A 24,060-nucleotide genomic window follows, 5' to 3' on the forward strand; every position below is an offset into this window, starting at 1 on the left:
TCAGTCAACAGAATGGACACAGATGGAGACAAAAGGGATACCAGATGCTGCAATCTAGAACAGTGTACAACCTGCTGGTGAAATCAGTAGGTTGAGCAGCATCTGTGGGGATTAAATTAATTATGATAATAAAAGTGTCAAAATGCATGAAATTTCTTTTTGCCTGCTGCAAGGCAGACAGATTCGCCACTGGCAGGAATTGCCCAAGTGCCTCTTATAGTCAGACTTACAGTGAGAGAGAGAGAGAAGCAAAAGAGAGTTCCCAGAGTCTTCAAGTGTCTGTAGAGCTGCCTCCAGTGCTTCTGCAGCCACACAGAGTCCAGTCCAAACCACTGGCAACCCGCACTCCAGGTCTGAACTACCGACAGAGTCAGGAACCCTTATGCGCCCTCGGCAACCCCTTGCATCCAGTTCCGATTCCTGGTACCCCTCCAGCTAGTTCGAGCCAGTCTCCAGCAGTCCACAGCCCAACGCAAATCTCCTGACAGCAGTATCCAGCAGCCCACAGCTTCCACGGGTTCCTCTCCTCAAGTTGCCAGCAGCCCACCGCCCGTACTGGTCCCTCAGCTGCAGAGCCCCCTCACTGGTCCCCACCATTGCCACCATCCATCCTCATGGTTCATCTCCTCCACTTCTCCCTCTCAGACGGGAGGTGATCTTTCCATCCTCTGGTGCCCTGGCACAGTCCTCTGCTTCCCCGGAGTCTGCAGCACCTCTTGGCTGCTGCCGATTAATAGGCGCCGTCATCTTGGGCAGAGACCCGTGACCATGGGATTTCAAATAAAAACCACCGATGGCTCCTTCAACGGGCCGTTCAAAGCCCGTGCAGACCCGACGGCAGTCGACTGGGCAGCTGGACCACACGGGAGTGCTGCATCTCCGCTCCTTTGCTCCCTGCAGGACCGCGCCAATGGTGCTGCTACATCAGCTCCAGCAGCGCCGTCAATGTTTCAGAGGAAAGGAATTGTCAATGATTTGGATCAAGAACCTGCATCAGGACTGCATCAGGACTGACCTGAAATGTTAACAATTCCTTTCCTCCATTGTACTCACCGCTACACAATTGTACATGACAATAAAGGAACTTGTATTGCAATCTGCACTGCCTACCTCTTCAGCCACATGTACTGACGTATTTGTTGACTTACTTGCTTCTATATTTTCTCTCCTCAGTGCTTCGAAGCCAGAGAGTACTCGTTCAAGCTTACCCGAAAAGATCAATGTGTGGATGAGAAACTACAGGAAATTCAAACCCTAATTTCAGGCCCATAGGGAATGATGCTCTCCTTGATCACACACCAGACCAGAGGGGAGAGAAAAAAATAATCACCACTGTATTGTTCCTCCTGCAGGAACAACATTTTTGCAGGCAGTATACTCCTGTTCTAGAACAGGCTCTTCAACAGCTACAATGCCATTAAATAGAGAGGTACAGTTTTGTATTTCAGAAAGTATTTCAAATATTTACAGAACTACTCAATGTCATAAAAAATGTGGCATAAAAAGTTCTTTCAGCTGAAATTTTCAATATTATTTTTCATACTAAATTCATACTAAAGAGTACAATAGACTACCAGTGATTTTGGGGATGACTTAAATGTCACGTTGTTCTTGACTCACGTTCTACTTCCACTCGCTGTTTCTAAATCTCAGCTAAAGACAACAATGACGTATTGAGAGGCTTGCTCAGCAGCTGTAAGCAAAATGACATTCATTGCGAGCAGATACACTGAAATAAGAGTTGTGCATAATTTTCATTTCAGCACCTCTTTTATATCCTATAATTCATTTTGAAAAATAAAACAGTGTAGATTATGTTTTACTGTGGCAGCACAGTTCGTGTAGCGGTCGGAGCAATGCTGATACAGCGCCAGCAACCCGGGCTCGAAACCAGCACTGACTGTAAGGAGTTTGTACATACTCCCTGCATCTGCGTGCTGCAGTGTCCCCCCACCCTTCAAAACATACCGGGGGCTGTAGGTCAGTTGGGTGGCACAGGCTCGTGGGCCCTCTATTACAACGCTGAATGTTTAAATTTTAAATAAGTATCTTTCACTTGATTGAAAACACAGCAGGCACTTGGGATATACAGATTTACAAAGCAAACTGGAAGTTCTGAAGTCAAAGTTGTGTTGAAAGCAACTCCATGGGCATCTGCATTCTCCTGTAGTAGTGTTATTATAATGGTTCCTTATGACGTGCATGACACTACAGCAAGGAAGTTCTCTGTTCTTCACATTGTTTTTCTGAGCATATCTCGTCAAGGATTGCACCAAGTACAATTACCATAATGTTTAGCACAACATTATTACAGTGCAAGTCAGATGGTGAATTTTTTTTTCCAACTTGTCAGCGCTCTTAAAAAAAAAAGTTCGGTTTTTGGATTTTTTCTGTTTTCAGATCTTCAGATACGGGGACTCGACCCATATACTCTCAGCGGCCCCCAATTTCAAGAATTAATACAGTTATTGAATAAGATGGCAGTGTGCATAGATGCAGCGGCTCGACGCTCTTCCTTTCGGTGCTTTTGTGTCTATGTTTGCTTGTTAATGACTGGTTTGGACATGTGGACTCATCTACAGTCGACAGGATCTTTAGAACTTAGGTTTACGCTGTAGTTGGGCTGTCGCGGGAGCGTTTCTGTACTCATGTATTGGGCCGGAGGAGATTGTCTGAACGCCGGGCCCTAGGCGGATCGTTGTCGGGTCTGGCAGGAGTAGGAGAAAGAGGTCACAGGAAGCAGAAGTGTGGACACTGGTCCAACAAAAGAGACAGGATTAGGAGACAACCATACAAACCACCGTTGCCCAGTAGTTTCCTTAAAGAGAGGCTGCTCAACATGAAAGTGAAGCAAGAGCAGCCTTTTAGGGCTGTTCCATGAAAGGTAAGTTTATATTTTTACCTCCACGCTTAATGCTGGCCTCCAGGCAGAGGCCTGGCATGAAAGGGCCTAAAGACTCTGGTAAAAACAAGGTGGTGGGGGGGGGGGGTGGGATGTGGGGGTGCTGTGAATGTATGTACTTAACAATTGGTGCCCAATTTTTTTTTGTCCACTAATGCCAACATTGTTCTCCTGAGCTAGAGGATTTGACAGTTAAATGCAGGCCTATTTATCTTCCACAGGAGCTTACTATTGTTATAGTTACAGCTCTTTACATTCCACTGGATGCTACCGATCACTGGATCTCCCTTTCCGCTATTTAAGACATTTACCAGGAGCAATATAGGGTTCAAGGAATTATAGAAGACCCTTTCCATCCAACACATAATATCTTTGACCCACTACCATCAATGAAGAGGTACAAGAACATCAAAATCAGGTCAGTCAGGCTGGGAAATCGCTTCTTCCCGCAGGCTGTAACCAATTGGCATTCAGTTATTTAGAAAAAAAAAGACCTGGTGATAAATTATCATTTACTCCTAACAAGCAAATACTTTCTCTATAATTACCTAATTTTAAACCTTAACACCAACTCAAAAGATGTAATTGTCTGCAGATAAATCAGTCTTTTCTAAAATTCTGTACATTTTTACATTAGCACATGATGAATCAGGGTAATTCATAAGCAATTAATTCAGACAAAAGGATTAAGTTGCAATGCAAGTGAAATATATTCCACAAATCATGATCAGAAAACTGATTCAGATCATCCTTGTGTACAGGAAAGAGCAATTTACAAAATTTTGTTGGGATTTGAGGAGATTAATTCTAGTGAAAGGTTGAATAGGTTAGAACAATATTCCCTGGAGCATTGAAGAATGATAGAGGTAGACAAAATTATCAGGGGCATCAATGGGGCTTCTTTCACTGAGTTTGGGTGAGTCAAGAATGAGAGGACACGAGTATAAGGTGGAAGGTGAAATGCTTAAGGGGAAATAGCGGCTACTCCTTCACTCTGAGAGTGGTGAGAGTGTGGAATGAGCTGATAGCAGAAGTCACGGACACAGCTGATAGCAGAAGTCACGGACACAGCTGATAGCAGAAGTCACGGACACAGCTGATAGCAGAAGTCACGGACACAGCTGATAGCAGAAGTCACGGACACAGCTGATAGCAGAAGTCACGGACACAGATTCTAACTCAACATTTAAGAGAAATTTGGATTGCTGCATGGATGGGAGGAGTATGTTGGGGGGGGGTAATGTTCTAGATGCAGGTCGATTGGACGAGGCAAATAAATAGTTCAGCAGATGGGCTAAAGAGTCGGTTTCTGTGGTTCTAAATTTCTTAAGGAGAAAGTCCCGTCTCCATAGAGAGGAAGCATTTGTCCCTTACTCGTGATGTTGAAGAAAACTGCTAGATAACTACATTTGAGCTTTCATGAGCCTGTATTTATTTCAGCATCATTATTTCATGTATTTGGGTTAAAAAAATGGCTATTTAAAAGTATTGCAAATATTAATAAAATTATTAAAAATAATATTGCATCATAGAAAAACTATTTAAAATGTCCTGCATGTATCCTGTTATCAGGTTTAAATTGAGGTACAAAAGTTGAATATTACTTTTAACAAACACTATCCTACATTTAAGTGCATATTTGAGGCTTCCAGTGCTCTTGCATTCATTGTGCAAGTTGTTAATAATGCCTCCTTAACTCTAACTCAGTGTGCAAAGAAACCTGTGTCATTTTGAATGAATAAAGTTTATTGTCATAAACAGAAGTTCAATCTACAGTTGAAATTAAAGCCACACTTGCCGGAGCTTTCCTGGAACAAATCACACTTAAAAGGAATACAATAAATAAATAGCTGCTCACAATTGGCCAGTTGTGATACCAAGACACTACAAAATAACAAGTGTATAAAGCAGGCACTATAATCCTAATTTCTGGTAATGTAATTTATGACAACATTATTATTGGAGGTGGAATGTGCTGTTGACATTTTTCACGATAACTTGAAGGGAAAAGCTTTTTTCTGGTATAGATGTCTCAGACAAAAAAAAAAGTTAATTTAATAGATGACTCAGTGAAGTGCTTATCTATATTTATGCAACACTAGCCCAGAAATGAGATACTTCTCATTACTGATAAGCAAAAAAAACGAAGCAACATTTGTAATTTCATGACGATCTTAAAGTATCCAAAAGTAATTTGATGATAATTATATTCTCTCAGTGTTGGTGCTGCGCAATTGCTCAGCAAAAGGAGCTCCTTCCATCCGATAGCCTTGGGCAAGGTGTTGAACCTGTTTAGCCTGCCAATCAGGGTTACGTGAAGCCAAGGATTACAGATGGTGGATGGTTTTAACAAGCAGATTCTACAAATTGGAATTTATGGTTATAAGACTAAAAACATTGGATAGACAAATCTGCTGATCAATGGCCAAGGTTACCTGTCCAGTATGGGCACTGCAACTGAATCACTTCAGTATTTTTCCCTTGTATAATCATAAACTCAACATCAACTACCATCTTAAGCTCAAAGATGGAGCCTTCACCAAAGGGGAACAGGGGAAGCAACAACTACAATTCAGAGAGTCAGAGATAGTGACAGATGGAGAGACATGATCACCCACGCCGAATGGCAAGGCACCTGAATGATGATGATTTATATTCTGGATTAAAGGAACTACATGGAAAACAGAAACTTATCCTGATATTAATTATATATTTTACTGTAAAGCATTTCTCAAAGATGTGAACTTAATTATTGAAACAAAGTCAGGATCTCAATTTATTCTTTTCAGAGTGGAACTTAAAAATATTTGTGTCATTTTTAAGGACTATTAACACTGCTTACAAGTTATAAAGGAACAAAGGTCAACAATAATAAAGTTCAAGCACATCATTATCTTTTTAAAAAAAATTCACAGCCTAGTAAAAGCCGATTCCAGCCATTTAAACCCGTGCCACCCAATTACATCCAAATTAACTCACAACCCTGTATGTTTTGGAGGGTTGGGGTGGAAACTGGAGCACCTGGAAGAAACCCATGCAGACACAGGGAGAATGTAGAAACTCCTTACAGACAGCTCCGGATTCGAATCCAGGACGCTGGGGTTGTAATAGCATTGCGGTAACCACTAACCTCGCATCACCTTGCATCATGTCTACAATTTGAAACCAGCTGTTTTGCTCAGTTTGTACTCGTTTCCTCATAAATGCAGTTACGCTGTAAATTCTAACAGCAGTAGGCATTTGCAACAACATATTCTAATTAATGACCGATTTTAATTAATGATTTCTTTCAAGATTAAACCACCCATGAGGGAAATGGTGACCACAGAAGATGATGACCAAGTGCTAGTATTCAGGATTCTGGTTTGCCTGGTCATTTATAGTTAAAGATAAAACAATCAGCATCTTGAATAAAATGATTTAATTCTTTAAACTAAATATCTCTACTGTAGTTTCAGAATCTGAAATTCCTTGGGCCTTCTATTATTTTACCAAAATCTGTCAACTCTGAGATGAAAGGCATTTAAATATATGGAAAAACAGATCAACTTTAACACAACATATTAATTCTTAAATCTTTTTTATACACATGTAAACAAGAGTACATTTAGATATCATCTAAATCACGTCACGCTATGCATATTATCGGTATATAAAACAGCTATTGTTTACACAGCTGTATTTCACAAAAGTTTAAAATTAGCTATTTGCATCAAATTCTTTGTTTGCCTTTCATAATGTGTGCATTTGCAATAGTGATCCAGAATAACTCAGTGAACAGATGAGGATAATGAAACTTGTGGGCACTGAATGTATCTGCTTCAAACCTCCAGGAGCCTATAAATTGAACAAAAGCTTAACAATTCTCAGAAGTCTCGGAGGGTCCTATAAAAGTCGTGATTAATAGCCTCCTGCTCTGTGACAAGATAATCTTTCCCAAAATTAAATTCCACTTTATAAATCCTGGTTTTCTGAGAGCACATTCAATCATTGAACAGAAGATTATTGATAGACCTGGAAGCCACCTTTTCAGTATGCAGGAAAACACTGATCATTTTCAGTTATCCTTGACCACATCATTAAATAGAAAACTAATATACATGAAAAGAATCAAGGTCATTGTATTCACAATATTTTTAATAGCCACACATAAAAATATTAATTATGATTGGCTCTTTTTCCTCATGAACAAATTTTAAACCTAAGAAATGGCTAATACGTTATGTGAAACAAAAAGTGTGTCTTTTATGACCTCTTTTGCTATATCAATTTTTAATCTTAAGAAATGAAAGCTTGTACCACAAAGTGCAAACAGTTCCATAACATTTCTTCTGTGTTCGCCATATCCAGTCTGCAGGTTTTAATCTTGAAAATGGCATTCGTTAAAAAAGTCATTAATTAGAAATTTACCTCACCATGATATCACCTGATTTGTCAGTCTCTGATCTGTTACAATCCTCTTTGAACAACCTACCATGATGAAGAGAAATTGTGGAAAGTTCAAAATTGCTCTCCTCGATCCTTGACACAAACTTTGTCATCCAGACACCTATTCCACCCTACTCCTTTGTATCCAAGGCTAATGCAGAATATTCAGGCATATACCACAGTTTACTCCTTCATATCTAAAGCTGGTGCAGAATATTCACAAGCTTCGTCTTATATTTAGCCCAGACATAATCTGATGCTGAAACTTCAAAGTCGATCTCCCATCCCTTGCTTCCACTAGTGTTCTGCTAATTTCCTGCTGAAACTCACATCCACGGTTCTGATCTATTCAGACCTCACTGTTCAGTTTTCCATCTTCCATCATACATACAATGAAGGTAATCCAAAATTTTCTTGCTCACATCCTAATTTTCACAAAGGTCCATTTTCCAAATGAGGCTATCCCCATTGAGGTACATCAATTCCTCAGCCTGGTTACAGCTTGATTTTTCAATTCACAACTTGTTTTCCAGTCCCACCACTCCCAGCCATGGTCTTTCCATCTCCCTCTCTCTGCAAATTCTCTAACCCTTGCCCTTCTGAGATGCCTCTGCTCTAATTGTAAATTTTGTGCATTCCCCCTCGGCTAATTGTTTAACCATGGATGTTTTCCCTTCAATTGCCTTAGCCTCAAGTTTTAGAATACCCTCTCCAAACTTCTACACTTCTTCCTTTATATCTTTCACTTGCTTTGAGATTTTTTAAATTAAAACTCTACCTCTTTGAGCAAGCCTTTGCCATCTCTTTCCATTTTTAAATGACTTACAAATGTTTTAAATAATATTCTTGTGAAGTTGTTTCACACGTTAAAACACACTAAATGCAAGCCATTGCTTTCTTAACTTTTGAGTTTGCAAGGCTGCTCGATTTCCTATTCCAGATATCAAATTATTTCTTGAAAGGAAAAGTTAATAGTTGTTACAAAATTCATTCAATCACTAGAGATCTAGCCTGTACGTTTTCAGTCAAGTACACACTTCCTAACTATTGTCTACATTTACCATCTAAAGTACTGAGAAACCCCAACGTCTACATAATTTAAAAGATGACATTTACTGAAACTACCATTTACTACATTGTGATTGTTGAGCACATGGCTTGTGGCACCCCGTGCTTCAGATTGACAAGTCACCTTTGGTGCTACAGACTTGGTTTTCCTCTTTAAGGAAGAATCTGCACAAAAATTGCAACCAAAACCAGGAATTGAAGCGGAGTCTTTGCAGCTGTGAGGCAGCAGGGATAACCACAGAGCCACTGTGGAAGAAGGTTCAGTACTAACTTTAGTCACTGTTTTTTCAATGGGCCATAGAGGATTGTGATAGAACTGCGGTTGGGGGGTGGGTGCGGGTGGAACTAACCATTTTTTCAATGGGCCATAGAGGATTGTGATAGAACTGCGGTTGGCGGGTGGGTTGGGTGGAACTAACTATTTTTTCAATGGGCCATAGAGGATTGTGATAGAACTGCGGTTGGCGGGTGGGGTGGGTGGAACTAACCATTTTTTCAATGGGCCATAGAGGATTGTGATAGAACTGCGGTTGGGGGGTGGGGTGGGTGGAACTAACCATTTTTTCAATGGGCCATAGAGGATTGTGATAGAACTGCGGTTGGGGGGTGGGTGCGGGTGGAACTAACCATTTTTTCAATGGGCCATAGAGGATTGTGATAGAACTGCGGTTGGCGGGTGGGTTGGGTGGAACTAACTATTTTTTCAATGGGCCATAGAGGATTGTGATAGAACTGCGGTTGGCGGGTGGGGTGGGTGGAACTAACCATTTTTTCAATGGGCCATAGAGGATTGTGATAGAACTGCGGTTGGGGGGTGGGGTGGGTGGAACTAACCATTTTTTCAATGGGCCATAGAGGATTGTGATAGAACTGCGGTTGGGGGGTGGGTGCGGGTGGAACTAACCATTTTTTCAATGGGCCATAGAGGATTGTGATAGAACTGCGGTTGGCGGGTGGGTTGGGTGGAACTAACCATTTTTTCAATGGGCCATAGAGGATTGTGATAGAACTGCGGTTGGCGGGTGGGGTGGGTGGAACTAACCATTTTTTCAATGGGCCATAGAGGATTGTGATAGAACTGCGGTTGGGGGGTGGGTGCGGGTGGAACTAACCATTTTTTCAATGGGCCATAGAGGATTGTGATAGAACTGCGGTTGGGGGGTGGGGTGGGTGGAACTAACCATTTTTTCAATGGGCCATAGAGGATTGTGATAGAACTGCGGTTGGGGGGTGGGGTGGGTGGAACTAACCATTTTTTCAATGGGCCATAGAGGATTGTGATAGAACTGCGGTTGGCGGGTGGGTTGGGTGGAACTAACCATTTTTTCAATGGGCCATAGAGGATTGTGATAGAACTGCGGTTGGCGGGTGGGGTGGGTGGAACTAACCATTTTTTCAATGGGCCATAGAGGATTGTGATAGAACTGCGGTTGGGGGGTGGGTGCGGGTGGAACTAATCAAAATTTTCAAAACACTCTCTACTGAGTTTTCAATTTTTTTGCTTAAGGAACTTGCAGCAAATGCACGGTCCAACCTTTCACAGCTCAACTGGCCTTCAGCAGGTTTCAGGAGGCTGCCAGAGATGTCCATGTCCAGAAACAGGGAGGACTAATAAGGTACTTAATATGCTCAAGTGTCAGAGAAAAATCATCAAATTTGAAACTCATATGTCAGCTGTGTCAGAGACATTTTTGATAGAAATTACAACCTTTTCACACAATTAAAATGGGCAAAGCAAGAAAATGAAAATATGATAGGGAGGTATTTCTCCTGCAATTGCAATGCAAATTCTTGATTGGTCTACATTCCGTTCTGAGTATACTTTTCAGACATCATATACTGTATTTGGAATGAGAGTGGCATGTATTCGTTGGGTCTCTGAGGTTTAAATTATGGAACCAGTTTCATTAATGTGGTTTGTATTCCCTGGAATCTAGGAGTTCTTTGATGTTAGGATATTGAAAGAGTCTTGACCAATGGGTTTCAAGTTTAAAGTCAATTATGCTCTTCTCAAGAAATTTTAAGAGAAATGATTTCATCTAAAATATGGTGGAATCAAATCTATCAAGAGAAAAGGGTAGTTTAAGACATAGCTTATGATAACCAAGAGATCAGTTAGCCTGAGGTCTGGGACATGTCAGAATTCTGCAAAGGAAGACAAAGACATTGATAAGGAAAGGGAACAGAGAATACAGGAGTCATCCAAATAGAAAGGCAAGAAGAAACAGTGAAAGATTTTATACATGTGAAAAAAGTTAATGGGGTCCCTCTGAGAATGAAAGGTTCACATATGTAAACTCAAAGAAGACCTTCAACAAGTGTTATACAAGTGATTAATAAACATGTGCAGTGAGTCTGCTGAATAACTGATGAACTGTTCATTCAAACCCTCAGACTCTACTATTTATTCAATAATTTAAATAAATATTATATAGTGTATATACATACTGCCTAGGTATTACCCCTCCATAAATCTTTGTCCGCAAAGCCAAGCCAAAAGAAAAAGAAAGAAAGAAAAGGTATCGTTGGTCTGTAGATGTGTCATGTTTGGATGTGTGTCTGTGTGTTTTTGCACCAGGGACTGGTGAACATTGTTTCGTTGGGTTGTACTTGTACAATTAGATGATAATAAACTTGAACAAATTACAGCAATTTGAATGGGAGTAATATACTGCATTGTTAAGGACTGGATATTGGGCAGAAAGTAGAAAATAGGAATAAGTGGGTCTGTTTCAGGTAAGGAGGCTATATCTGCTTGGCTGCTCGGGCAAAAGCTGTTCAAATCTACATCAATGGATTTGGATGAGGCAACTAAGAATAATAAATCCAAGTCTACTGCTGATACAAAGCTGTGTAGCAGTGTGATCACCAACAAAATGCTGAGATTCCTTGGTGATATAAATAAGCTTAGTAAATGACCAAAGCCATTGCGGAATGAATATTACAGGGAAAAACAGGAGGCCATTCATTTTGTGCAATTATAGTTTGCTCATTTTTATACTTGAAAGCAGACAGGATAGTTAAAAATAATTTAAAAGTTAACTTGCAAATGCAGCAAAGGTTTAGGATGGCAAATGGTAAGTTAGACCATAGTAAGGGAATTTGGTCCCAAAGTAAAGATCTTTTAGCTAAATCGTACAGGGTTCTGTTGAGATGGTGTGGAATTTTGAGGAAAGGTCTGGTTTCCCTATCTAAGGTATTTATAATAAAAAGCTTGATCTGGATTGAATGGTGGCCTTCTACAAAGAGAAACTAGCACTAATGGGTGGAACAGGTAGAGAAACTGAGTGGTTTATCCTCGCTTCTATATCTTATGAAAGGGTTGAAACCTTGTCCATAAAACAAAACAATAGGTGTTAGATGAATTAACATTTAAGATTAGTTAGGTTTTTCTGAGGTTAGAATATTGAAGTATATTGATCTACTCAAGTTGTTGAAGCTTTGATCATATACATTGCTTGAAAATCACGTTCACTAAGAAGTTTTTGTGTTTTGCGCTGGAATAACAAAGACATCCGTACCTCCCTGACAGCTGTGCAGAATTCACTCTGCAGCACTCTCTGCAATGACTGCAGTTTGTGGATTGGTACTGCTCCGCTCTCCTGGAGTTTCTCCAGCAATTCAATGGCTCGAGCAACATCTGGGGGAAAAAAAAACAGAATTTGTAACAAAAATGTTTTTTTATTCATTCACAAGTGATGAGTACAGACATTTTTCAATGCCTCTTTCAGATAATGGACAAGATCTGCTCAGTCCCAGTCAATGGTTCTACAGACAACTATCAGCTGTCTCCCTCAGATGGTCAGTTTATCTCCAACTTCCCCGCCTACACAATGAATTGTCGAAGCCAGAGGCAAGTTAGAGATCGGATGCTGGTGAATCTGGTCTCCCCTCTACTTTTGGTCTCATCTCTGAGTCCACCATTGAATTGTTGGTATATAGCTTATACCAGCCATGCATTTGAAGGAAGACACCATCCCTACCAAGTGTTACAAAAAGATTTTGTTTTTAAACCATCATTATACTTTGTCTCAAATATTTCTGAGTTTCTTCGCATCAGTTGGAAATTCAATTGGACATTTTGTGTTATTAGTCATACTTGTGCCTCCAATATGACTTCTGAGTCAGAATACAGAGGATTTCATTATTTCTTATGCAATGGTCCTTTTGGAAAATTCCGGCCATATTTTGTTTGTGTCATTGGCCACATCTTGAAGAACACAATCCAGTCAACAAAGCACTGAATTGGTGTTGTTGGTTAAAACACTTAAAATTAGTCCTCTTCCTGAACCTCCTTCCCCAGATCTCCAGGAAGCCAATCCCTTGCTTGATGATACTCTTGTAATCCACGTTTTCCAATTCCAAAGACAGCCAAACTAAAAAAAGTACAATCCTATTTCCCTCGCTAGTGCCAGACCAAGACCAGCCCCCCCAACCCAACTTCTCCAGAGTTGAAGAAATCTCAATAGGTTCCTTCTTCCAACTCCTCTTATTCTCTTTGCATAGTTCCTGCACCTACATATTCTGTACAGGTTCACGATCCTTTATCCAGACACTTAAAATCCGGAAAGCTCCAAAATCCGGAAAGTTGGGAAGGACGGTTGGGGGAGACTGCCGGGCGATCGGGGGACACTGTTGGGGGAGACTGCCGGGTGGCTGGAGGACTGGTGGTCGGGGGACCAGCAGTCGGGGGAGATGTCCGGGAGGTCGGGGGAGACTTCTGGGCGGCCAGAGGACTGGCGGTCAGGGGACCAACAGTGGGGGGAGATGTCCGGGCGGGGGAGGTGGCCAAGGGACCGCAGTTGGGGGAGGCAGTCAGGCAACTGTAAGGGGGTGGGGGTGGATACTGCAGCACAATTCAGGTGGGCTTTCTGAAATCCGGAAAAATCCAAAATTCGGAACACACTGTCCCCCAAGGGTTCTGGATAAAAGATTGTGTACCTGTACCTTGGTAGCAACAGAATTTGCTGTGGTGGGAAAATGACCCAAAAAAACCACTGTTGCATCTATGGTCCACAATCAAAGAAGTGCCATTGGATGATGCTATGTACATCCAGGATCCTCTGTGCTTAACAACATGAGTGATACACATCCTTGAGAGAGAATACACTTTGCAGAATTTGCAGTTAAGTGCACAATTATTTTGAATGGAGTGGACATGAGATCCCCTAAACCTGAACCCTCTTTCATCATGGTTGCCTCAGGTCCATAAAACATTTATGGAAGATGATTGAAGGAACATTCTGTTAGAGATAACAATCCTCAGTGTGAGTCTACCATCATCGGCGGAATGGTTCGGCCTACCTTCCCTTTTAGTTTTATGTGACAAACTTATCAGTTTCCAATTATCCACTAAGATGTACAGAATCAAATTTCACAATCCATTTCCAAGTGGACGTCAAGTTATGAGTGCTGGATTATTTCCCTGGCACTATAGCCAATTGAATAGATAGAATAGATAGAATCTTCTCAGAGTAACAATTCTGACCATTCTCATATTTCCATTGTCATAAATCATCAGTACATTTAATGAATCTTATTAGGGACTGGTATCCTGAACTTTGATGGCAGTGATCAGCTCATGAATATTTAAATCATGCTTTCATCAATGTCTCAACCCTTTAAGAATATTTCAAGACAGAATTAGGAATTAGTTTTCCTTCACACATAATTCTCCATCCTTAAATAAGATATTCATACTAGGTTCCAAGTGTTCCCAGCCTTTCCAAGCCATTAGTTTGGACAGCAGAAGATTACAACATTAAAGAATGTGTTGCAGCAAACATGTACATGGCCAGAGTCTGAATTCTTTACATTGGTTGCACCAGTTGCGATGCTAAGGATTATAATCAGTGGCGGATTAACCATTAGGCTGTGTAGGCTTGTTTAGGGGCCTAGAAGGGAGGGGGCCCTGGCAGGAGTAGGAACCTCGGGCTCCCAGCAGGAGCATTGGGAGATCCTTAATACAAGTTAATTAACGTAAAAATGTCTCGCTATTCTATTCAACAGAGGGTGGGGTAAGGGGAGCCGAGGGGCCTGGTGGTAGTTAATCTGTCACTGATTCTAATTCCATTGTGTTACAGCTCCACATCACCATCTATTCACAGTCTCCCAGCTCCTCCCATCCCCCTTCACCACCTGCCTCCATCTGTCCTCGTGCCTCAGCTCAGGAGGTTCTTAGTTCAAATAATTAAAATTCATCTCCCGCAACAGAACTGTAGCAAACATTTGGAGGCACTTCTCATGGAGCTGTGACGATGAAACCTGCACGTGCTTCTAATAAACTACAATTTTTGAGCCAACCTCTTTCAAACTGGAGGCAATAGCCATTGCAAAGACACAGGCGAACAGGAGCAGCGGATTGCCTACTTATTCCACAAGTCTTTTCTGTCAGTAAATATAATCATGGCTGATTACCCTCAAATCTATCTCTTCCTCTATGCCATATCTCCAAATTCATTGAGCTTTTAAAAACATATTAGACTTCTCTTTAAATAACCCTTCCAGAGTAGATTATTCCAGAGATTCATCACCCACTGCAAGAAGAAATTCTGGCTACACATCTCAGTTTTAAATGGATGCTCCATTTTCTTTTACCTTTCAAGACATCCTCACTGGTAGAAACATCTCAACAACTATCTGGTCATCCTGTCAGTCTCAGTTGTAAAGCAACCCATTCTGAAACAATGACTATTTCTATCAATGTCTCTCTACCTTCCCCTTGTTCAGTCAACTGTCCTGACATGTCCCCTTCAAATTTAGCATGCTTCAGTAAAATCACTCCTCATTTTGCTGTAACCTATCACAACCTTCTTCGTGCCATCTTCAAATTTACTGTCCCATCCCTCTAGATCCGACTTCTCTATGCATCTGTGATAGGGTAATCCACCCACCCAGGACTATCAATGAAAATTAATCCCACTACCAAATAGCAAGATATCTTTCTTTCTGTTTCAGAATCCAAATTATGCCCTTCCCAAATGTGCGTGGTGCTGCCTGCAACCACAGGTCATACTTGTAATGACAAGACACATACCTCTTTCCTAAAATCGTTAGGAGACCTGATAATGGCTAACAACTACACTGGACAACAAATTATGAAGGAAGTTGCAGAAACATTAAATTAACATTTAATCACATAATGTTTGCTGACACATTGTGTTAGTTCAACTGACCTAAAAGTGTTTTACCCCTGATTATAAATTATTCATCATCTGATGTCTCTGGTATCATGTTCAGAACTAATAACTATGACATGAGTATTATGTTGTTCAGAAATATTACATAGATCATTGCAGCACAGTTTAGGCTTTCAACCCACGATGTTGTGCTGACTGACCGAAACCGACTCAACAATCTAAACCTTCCCTATCTTACATCCATAACCCTTTGTTTTTCTTGTATCCATATGCCTATCTAAGTGTCTTTAAAAGACCCTACAGTACCAGCCTCCTCTGGCAATGCATTCCAAGCACCCACTACTATCTGTTTAAAAAATTCACCCCTGACTTCTCTCCTAGATATTAAGTTACTTCTCATCCTTCTTTGCTCCTAAGTGAAAAGCCCTAGGTTGGTTGACCTTGCCTCATGAGACGTCTCCAATCCAGGCATCATCCTGATAAATGTCCTCTGCACCTTCTCCATAGTTTCCACATCCTTTCAGTAATGAGGTGACCAGAAATGAACACAATGTCCAAGTATGGCCTAAATGGTGTTTTAGAGAGCTACAACATTAGCTCATGACTAATTAGCTCAATTCCACGACCAATGAATATCAGCGATCAATAAGCCTTTTTTTTTAAACTAACTTATTAACCTGCACAGCAACCTTGAGAGAGCTATTGGTTTGGATCACAGGTTTCCTCTGTTCTTTCACACTGTTAGGAGTCCTGCCATTAACCATATTCTCTGCCTTCAAGTTTGATCTTCCAAAATGCATCACTTCACACTTATCTGGATTGAACTACATCTGCCACTTTTCTGCTCATCCTGTCTCTATTTTGCTGTAACCTATCACAACCTTCTTCAAATTTACTGTCCCATCCCTCTACATCGTTGTCCGGGTCATTTATAAAAATCACAAAGAGCAGGGATTCCAGAATAGATCCCTGCGGAACTCCACTAATCACTGACCTCCAGGCAGAATACTTTCCTTCCACTAGTACTCTCTGCTTTCTGTAGCCAATTCAATTCTCAATCCAAAATATTTGTGTATTGCTATGCTTTGTTCAATTCCTATTTACTGCTATGATAAGATTTAATTTTGCAAGGATAATCTCTTTTATATTATATTTTCTATCAATGATTGTACAATTACACTATGAAATGTTCATGAACAAATGATTTTTATCTGAGCTGTCTCCTCTATATGTCAACTGCTGTTATTCTGGTTCATTATGTTTAAGAATATAATGAGTATGAAAATGAGAATTGCTGAAGAATAATAAGATACATATCCTTGAAGGTAGCAGGACAAGTAAAAAGGCACACAGGATAATAGTATTCTTTGCCTTGGCCGGTAAAAGCAAACAGAGCATGGACATAATAGGAAAGTCAAAACAGTAGCATATAATTTTGGTCCTTACAATGGAAGAAGGATGTTGTGACACTAGGCAGTTTGTGGAGAGGATTTATGAAGAAATTGCTGGGATGGAGAATGTTGGTACCGGCAAGAGATTGACTCGACATGTGGAGGCCGACTATAACACAGAGGGGAAACATGGAATTTACCTTTCATGGAGCAGCCTGCCCCTAAGTAGCTGCAACAGCGGCTGTACATTCAAGTCAGGTGGCGGAGCGCTGCGCTCCGCCGATTATCCTTCCACAAGAAGGATCGCAGTCGGCGCCTCGGAGCCGGCCACGGCGCATTCAAGAAGTCCCCCGATGTAAGGGTGAGAACCTCTGCCTTTCCACTCGGGCTTTGTTGTTGCATGAAAGGGCAACTCTCTTTGCATGATAAAGGAAGACTTAATTAGAATGAAAAAAGTTATGAGGGACTTGAATTGGATGAACAGGAGGTACCTAATTTACACAACAGAGAAGCTCAAACTAAGGAATATATTAGGAAAACTCTATTTTCCTAATAGAGAAACTGGAACTCACAATCTGAACTAATTTCCCGATATAAAAACCCTCTGAAGGTTTTAAAAAATGCGAGCACTTTATATGACATAGCCAAAAGGCCTGCAAAATTGGGTTAATCTAAATAACTTTCTTTTGGCTGAATAGACATTTTGGACTGAATGGGTTCCGACATGGTAAAAATTTTAATGATTCGATCAGCTAGTGCAGACTTTTGATTCATGGAGTTATACAGTCCATTTTTTTCCAGCAGTTAATTGCTAATATATTTAGCTTTCACTGGTGATTTATTTACATTTAGCACCTTTAAAAAAAAATCACAGTAAAACCCCATTATCCTGAATGCAAACAACTGGCAGCCTCAAGCAACAAGCAAAAAAACAAATCACGGAAAATAAATAACTAAAAAATACAGAAGTTTAAAATTGGCATACCTCGCCATTAGTTCACCAATCCATGCCACATGCAATCTCAAGCCACCAGAAAATTCACTTATCCAGCACCTATCAATCCCCATAGGTGCTGGATACCAGGGGTTTTACTGTAGAATGAAGCAGGTATGTTCACCTGCATCAGTAACTGGGTGTATCAAGCCATTCACAGATAAGTGGCAGGAAATACTGCACTGAACAAGAGATAGGCAATTACTATCTCCAACATCAGAGTTTAACAAATTCTCATAACAGTTAATCAAATTACCCTCATTAGATATACTTTCATTAGGTTCTTGAAGATCACAATTGACTAGAAATTCAATAGGACCCATCAAACAAGTTCAATTGTTTACTCCCATATTCTTGCCATCAACACTTCTGGAATTTGATGGAATAAAATCACTGTCTGGATATGCACAAATTCCACACAATACATAGAGCTCAACCTGGCCTTCTCCAAGGGTCGCAGAGAGACTGGACATAGATTGGGAGACGGCTTCGCTGAGCTCCTTTGCTCTGTCAGCATCATTTCAATCTGCACCCAATCCCCATACTGACATGTCTGTCCATTCTCTTATGTACTGTCATACCAAGAACACCTGCAAATTGGAGGAGCAACACTTAATTTTCCATCTGGGCACTCTCCAAATGGATGGTGTTAACATCGACTTCTCCGGTTTCTGCTAGCCTTCTCACCATTCTCCCTCTTTATTCCTTTTGTCTCTCCTCCAGCTCTCCACCCCCTTCCCTTTCCATTCACAGAGCCATCCATCCTCCACCTGTTAGCTGGTGTTCCCTCCCTCCCTTATCCTCCTATTGCCCCCTACCTGTGGCCTTGTACTTCTCCATCTGCCCCTCCCCTCCACCCCCAAAATTCTGTTCAGGCGCCTGGCAACATTTTGTCCTACCTTGATGAAGGCCTCATGCCTGAAATGGTGGCTATGTATCTTTATCTTCGTAATTTTAAAATACACTGTTTGACTTGCTGAATTTCTCAACCATAATGTTTTTTCTTCAACCATGGTTTCTGCAGATTTTCGAGCTTTTCTTCCAAGCTCCACCCAATTCATGTAAAAGCAACTTGTCCAGTTCACAGCCCACACCCACACCTTGGCTGATGTGTGGAATTTTACCTAATGCACAGCAGAAATTCAAAGCATTTTAAATACTCTTAACCAATGTTCTTTCTTTGCTGACTAGGACAAGGCATTATGTGAGAGTATAATCAACTTCATCACATGTCATCTGGATTTGGAACCACTGAATTACAGATAGTAAAAGAAAGCTATTTATCAGATCTATCCTACTACCTGCTCTTTACCCAAAGCCTTTGCAACTTTTCAACTTTCAAATCTCCATACGACTTATTTGCACCTTATTACAATGTGATAGTACAGACCTATCACCAATGTATAGTTACAGTATCTAGAGTATGTAATGACTGCAATTACAGCGATTGGTTGAGAGCTTAGCCGCACCTACTGTCTGGGCCTTAAAGGGTTCTGTCCCTAGCCAGGTCGGATCATTCCGGACTGGTCGGCCACCTGTGAAGAGCTCTTGTCTTTTGCTAATAAAAGCCTTGGTTTGGATCAACAAGTCTTTGGTTCTTTCGACGAGCTCTACATACAGATAAATAACTTTCCAAGTTTAAAGATTCCTTTTATTGTCATGTAATAATACAAAAAAATGGAATATACATGATATATGTCAGCTTTTGTCTGTTGTATGACAAACGAAGAGTTGCCATAACCATTGTCGGGTCCCCAATAATAAGAGAAAGGGAAGCAAAAGAGTGTCCCTTCAGAGACCACCTAATGACCGTGGATTCACCTCCTTCTCTCCTACAGCCTCACAGACCCTTGTTCAATCCATTGAAAACCCAAGTTCTAGGTCCAAACCTCCGATACAATCAGAAAGCTTTCAGCACCTGAGGTTCTTTGGGAAGCCTTGTCCTCAAGACCCATGAGCCTGCAGATTGGTGTGAGTCTTTTAACCGTTGTCGCCAACAGCCCGCAGCCTGTGTGGGTCCTTCAGCCTCTGAGCCCCTCACTGGTCAGTTGCCGTGTTCTAACAGCGTATCCAGCCCTCCCCCTCCTAAGGTGCCTCTCTTAAGGACTGGGTAAACAGAGCAATAGCGTTGGAAGTATGGGGGCAGCAGGAGGAGTCCTGCCTAATTTTCCCTCTCCACTGAGACCAGACCTGTCCCCAGTGACTTGAGTCTGCCCCTCTGCAAACTGCTGAGGTTTGTGACCTGGGCTGTGGAGAGCAGGCCTGCTCCTGAGCGACACAGAACCAAGACCATGATCCATATAAATAAAACTCTTTCAATCCTGGTGCTTTTGCCAGTTGTGTTAAATCTGAACCTCCTGGTTACAATAGATACCAGTCTTGCCAACAATACTCACATGAACGTGATATTTAAAAACACCTTTGCATTTTGACAGCCAACGCATTATATATCTAGTGACATTGAAGGAAGCCTGATCAAAATAAATGACTAAAAGTAGCCATCAAAATTCTGAGTTGGCAACTGAATTTTTCATGAGCCCTATTCTATAAAGAGCTCCATCAGAATTCTTAGTTCATTGTTAATTTATTAAATGGACCCTAGTAGTTTTCAAGTTATCTATAATTATTGCAATGCCATATTCCAGATAGCAATGAGTGTCAACAGCTGGCAATGTCACTGGTTTCTGCCAGTCATTCCCACTGATCATATGTGAAGCAAACTTGGCCCAGCATGCAGTGGACTGTAAGGATTTGTTTGTTGTAACTATAGTTTTGCCTCATGATGACTGATCCATTAAGGAGATTTGCAAGGTAATTCACAATAATCAATATCAAACCATTTCTTCCTTATCTTTGTACAAGATCATTTAGAAAAAAATACAAGGATAGACTTGTCAGCAACATTTAAAAAGAAAATATGGGTTCTAATTATTCAGCAAGAGCTTGGACACAAGTTAATGATGGAGATGAGAAATTCAAGGCAATGCACAAGTGTCCTCAAGTTTAAAGTGAAATCGTGCAACTCCTGGCAAAATTAGTTGATGAGATTTTCAATAAAAGCTTCAATAAATATACATAAGTATCTGAAATAAAAGCAGAAGGGGCTGAAAATACCGAGCATATCAATTGCCAGCATTTTCCAATTCTTTTTCCAGCACCTACAGGTTTTTTTTTGGATTGTGATGACATAATTATCTGTTTAGTTGAAGGAATAATTATAGACTCACACAGCATTGGTCTTTTATTATGAAAACCACCAGGAGGTATAGTTATTGGATTGAAGCCATTGCCACTCAAAATTAATTAGTGGTGAAGGAGATCGTTCCTGCAGATCTGCCCAAATCCGGTCAAGAAAGGTTATGTGGGACTTTCCATAAGAAGATTATATATGCATGATTCTGAGAATACCACCAAGCATTCTGAAAATTTGACCCTCAATTCATGTGTCTGTTATATGTGCCTTATCTCAAAAGCAACACTTGGAAATCTAAAAAAAATAAATTAACGTCTGTTAATTGTGATACAATAGAATGTGAACTGCAGGCTTAGCTTGTAAATATTTCTCATCAGCTGCATGTATCATTAATTCTTGGCCTTCCTGTCAATCAAATCTACAATATAATGCTATCATTCTCATTTTCCAACCATGCTTTCAAACCCAGTTAAAGAGCCTTTTTATGACTTTATTTACGTAGAAATAAAGGAAAACTTCTGTTAAAAAAAATTTGGATACCTCCAAAATGGTCGCTTGCCTAAGCACTTTTACAGCACCTTCCTGTGTTACGGAGTTTGTCAGAAGGTAGACGTCATATTCTTATCCCAGTTTCTTATGGCGTACCTGCGATCAATTAAGACTGCAGCTGCTCCGTAAAAATGTATAGGTGGAAATATTAAGGGATGGAATTTAGCAAATAAATTCTGTTAGGACATTTTTACATTGCTAGCAGAGCAGAACATTTGCGCAATTTTTTTGCGACTCACCAGCTATGTAAAAGTGCCTTAAGACAACTTTAGGATACAGTCCCATTGTTCCAACCTGAATCAAACCCCTTATTGTCTTTCAACAGAAAACTATTAAATATTTACTACAAAAATTAAATTCTGAACAATTAATTTATGAGAATCATATTTGGTTTTCCAGCTAATGTTTACTTTTTGGAACCAATGCTATCCTTGAATTTTAAGTAAATGGGATCATTTTAAAGGGGATTTAAGAACAGACAAACTTGGGAGTAAATTGTAAGCCCTTGAAGGTGGAAGACCAAGATTAAAACAAATTACAAAGTTTTATTTATAAGACAAAGAATAAGGGGCTTTAAGTTAAAAAAAAACCCATTATTTAGCCCTTGTTCAGCCAATAATGAGTAATACGTTTTAGGAACAATGTCAGGGTCTTAGACCAAGGCCTGAGGAATGAAAACAGGAATTTCAAACTCAGTAATCTGGCACTTTTAACCTTGCCCATAAAGTCTTAAAACAAGGAACAGGACACAAGCCCATTCTAATCAGCACCTTACAATCCAACACCAGTCCATTTTTCTATCATCCTCAGCTCTCCCTAGATGCCACCACTAACCTTTCACAGCCGAGACAATTTATACTGGCAAATTAACCCATCATTGTGCAGGTCTTGGGGAGGGAACTTGGTCGCATAGAGAATGTGTGAAGTCCTCAAAGACAGCACTGGAGGACAGGGCTAGAAGCAGGTTTCTGGAGTTGTGAAGCCAAGGGGAGAACCTACAGAGGCTCAAGATGCGAAATTGAATCGAGTCAGAAGTAAAGAGTTTGGCAAAACAACTATAACCATACAACAGTTTATGGCATGGAAACAGGCCATCTCGAAGTCCACGCCGGTTCACTCAAACTAGATTTCCCCCCTCCACCTATTCTCCGCCCATAACCCTCCAACCCCCTCCTATCCATGGTTGCAACATGAAAGAAAACAAAAAATAGGGAGCAGATGGGTTGCATCCCCCCCCCCACACCCCCACCGACTCCCTCCATCCCCCCGACCACCCCCACCCCCCCCTCCCCCCCCCACACCCCCACCGACTCCCTCCATCCCCCCGACCACCCCCACCCCCCCCCTCCCCCCCCCTCCCCCCCCCCCCCCGACCACCCCCCACCCCCCGACCACCCCCCACCCCCCGACCACCCCCCACCCCCCGACCATCCCCCCACCCCCCACCAAAATAGGATGCTGGAAGCAGATGGAATAACAACTTCCAAGAGGGAACTGGAGAATTGCCTGAAAGCAAAGAACGTTGCAGGTCTGTGGGATAGTGGCTTTAGGGCAGGATGGACCTCCTGCCCTTGATGGCTAAATGGTCTGATTCTAAATTAGATGAACTCCCATGTCCCAAATGGAAGTGCGCCCAAGACAACAAACAACTCGAGAGAGAAAACCATTCCAAGGAATTTCTTCTCCATTCTAAAACCAGGATTTAAACGTCCTCAAAACCTGAATTCGGATTTATCGGAATAGGATGCCCATCATTTGCAGCGGAATGGACGGGGTGGGGTGGGACTCGCCAAAGGAAACCCAGAGAGCATCGGGTCCCTCCCGTGGGCTCCCCGGGCTGAGAGCCACCGAGTCGAGCCTCAGTCACGTCCAGGTCGCGGCGATCCTTCAGCGCTCACCATCACTCAAACCCTTGCGGGAAGGGAACGGCCGGGCAAGAGTCGGGGGGGTGGGGGGGGAGTCGGGGGGGTGGGGGGGAGTCGGGGGGGTGGGGGGGAGTCGGGGGGTGGGGGGAGGGGGGGAGTCGGGGGGTGGGGTGAGTCGGGGGGTGGGGGGAGTCGGGGGGTGGGGGGGAGTCGGGGGGTGGGGGGGAGTCGGGGGCGGTGGGGGGGAGTCGGGGGTGGGGGGGGAGTAGGAGTGGTAGGAGTCGCGGTGGTGGTGTGGGTAGGGGGAGTGGGAGTCGGGGGGGTGGGGGGGGGAGTCGGGGGGGTGGTGGGGGGGAGTCGGGGGGAGTGGGGGGGAGTCGGGGGGTGGGGGGGAGTCGGGGGGGTGGGAGGGGAGTCGGGGGGGGTGGGGGTGAGAGTCGGGGGAGTGGGGTGGGGGAGTCGGGGGAGTGGGGGGGAGTCGGGGGAGTGGGAGGGAGTCGGGGGGTGGGAGTGGGAGTCGGGGGGTGGGGA

At 42.0% G+C, this 24,060-nt stretch overlaps 1 protein-coding gene and 1 long non-coding RNA gene across 3 annotated transcripts in view; one reads left to right on the forward strand and one right to left on the reverse strand.

The window, feature by feature from the left end:
- Positions 1-24,060, reverse strand: part of lin7a (lin-7 homolog A (C. elegans)) — a 45,543-nt gene that overhangs the window by 20,773 nt on the left and 710 nt on the right. For both annotated transcript variants that reach the window (XM_069904022.1, XM_069904021.1), the window contains exon 2: positions 11,920-12,038. In XM_069904022.1, coding sequence (XP_069760123.1) covers positions 11,920-12,038 — 119 coding nt within the window. The remainder of the gene's footprint in view (positions 1-11,919; positions 12,039-24,060) is intronic.
- Positions 23,142-24,060, forward strand: part of LOC138746130 (uncharacterized) — an 8,163-nt gene continuing 7,244 nt past the window's right edge. The window contains exon 1 of the long non-coding RNA XR_011346713.1: positions 23,142-23,192. This is a non-coding gene — a long non-coding RNA (uncharacterized lncRNA). The remainder of the gene's footprint in view (positions 23,193-24,060) is intronic.

Source organism: Narcine bancroftii, chromosome 11, assembly GCF_036971445.1.
Source record: "Narcine bancroftii isolate sNarBan1 chromosome 11, sNarBan1.hap1, whole genome shotgun sequence".
In the NCBI taxonomy this organism is placed as follows: Eukaryota; Metazoa; Chordata; class Chondrichthyes; order Torpediniformes; family Narcinidae; genus Narcine; species Narcine bancroftii.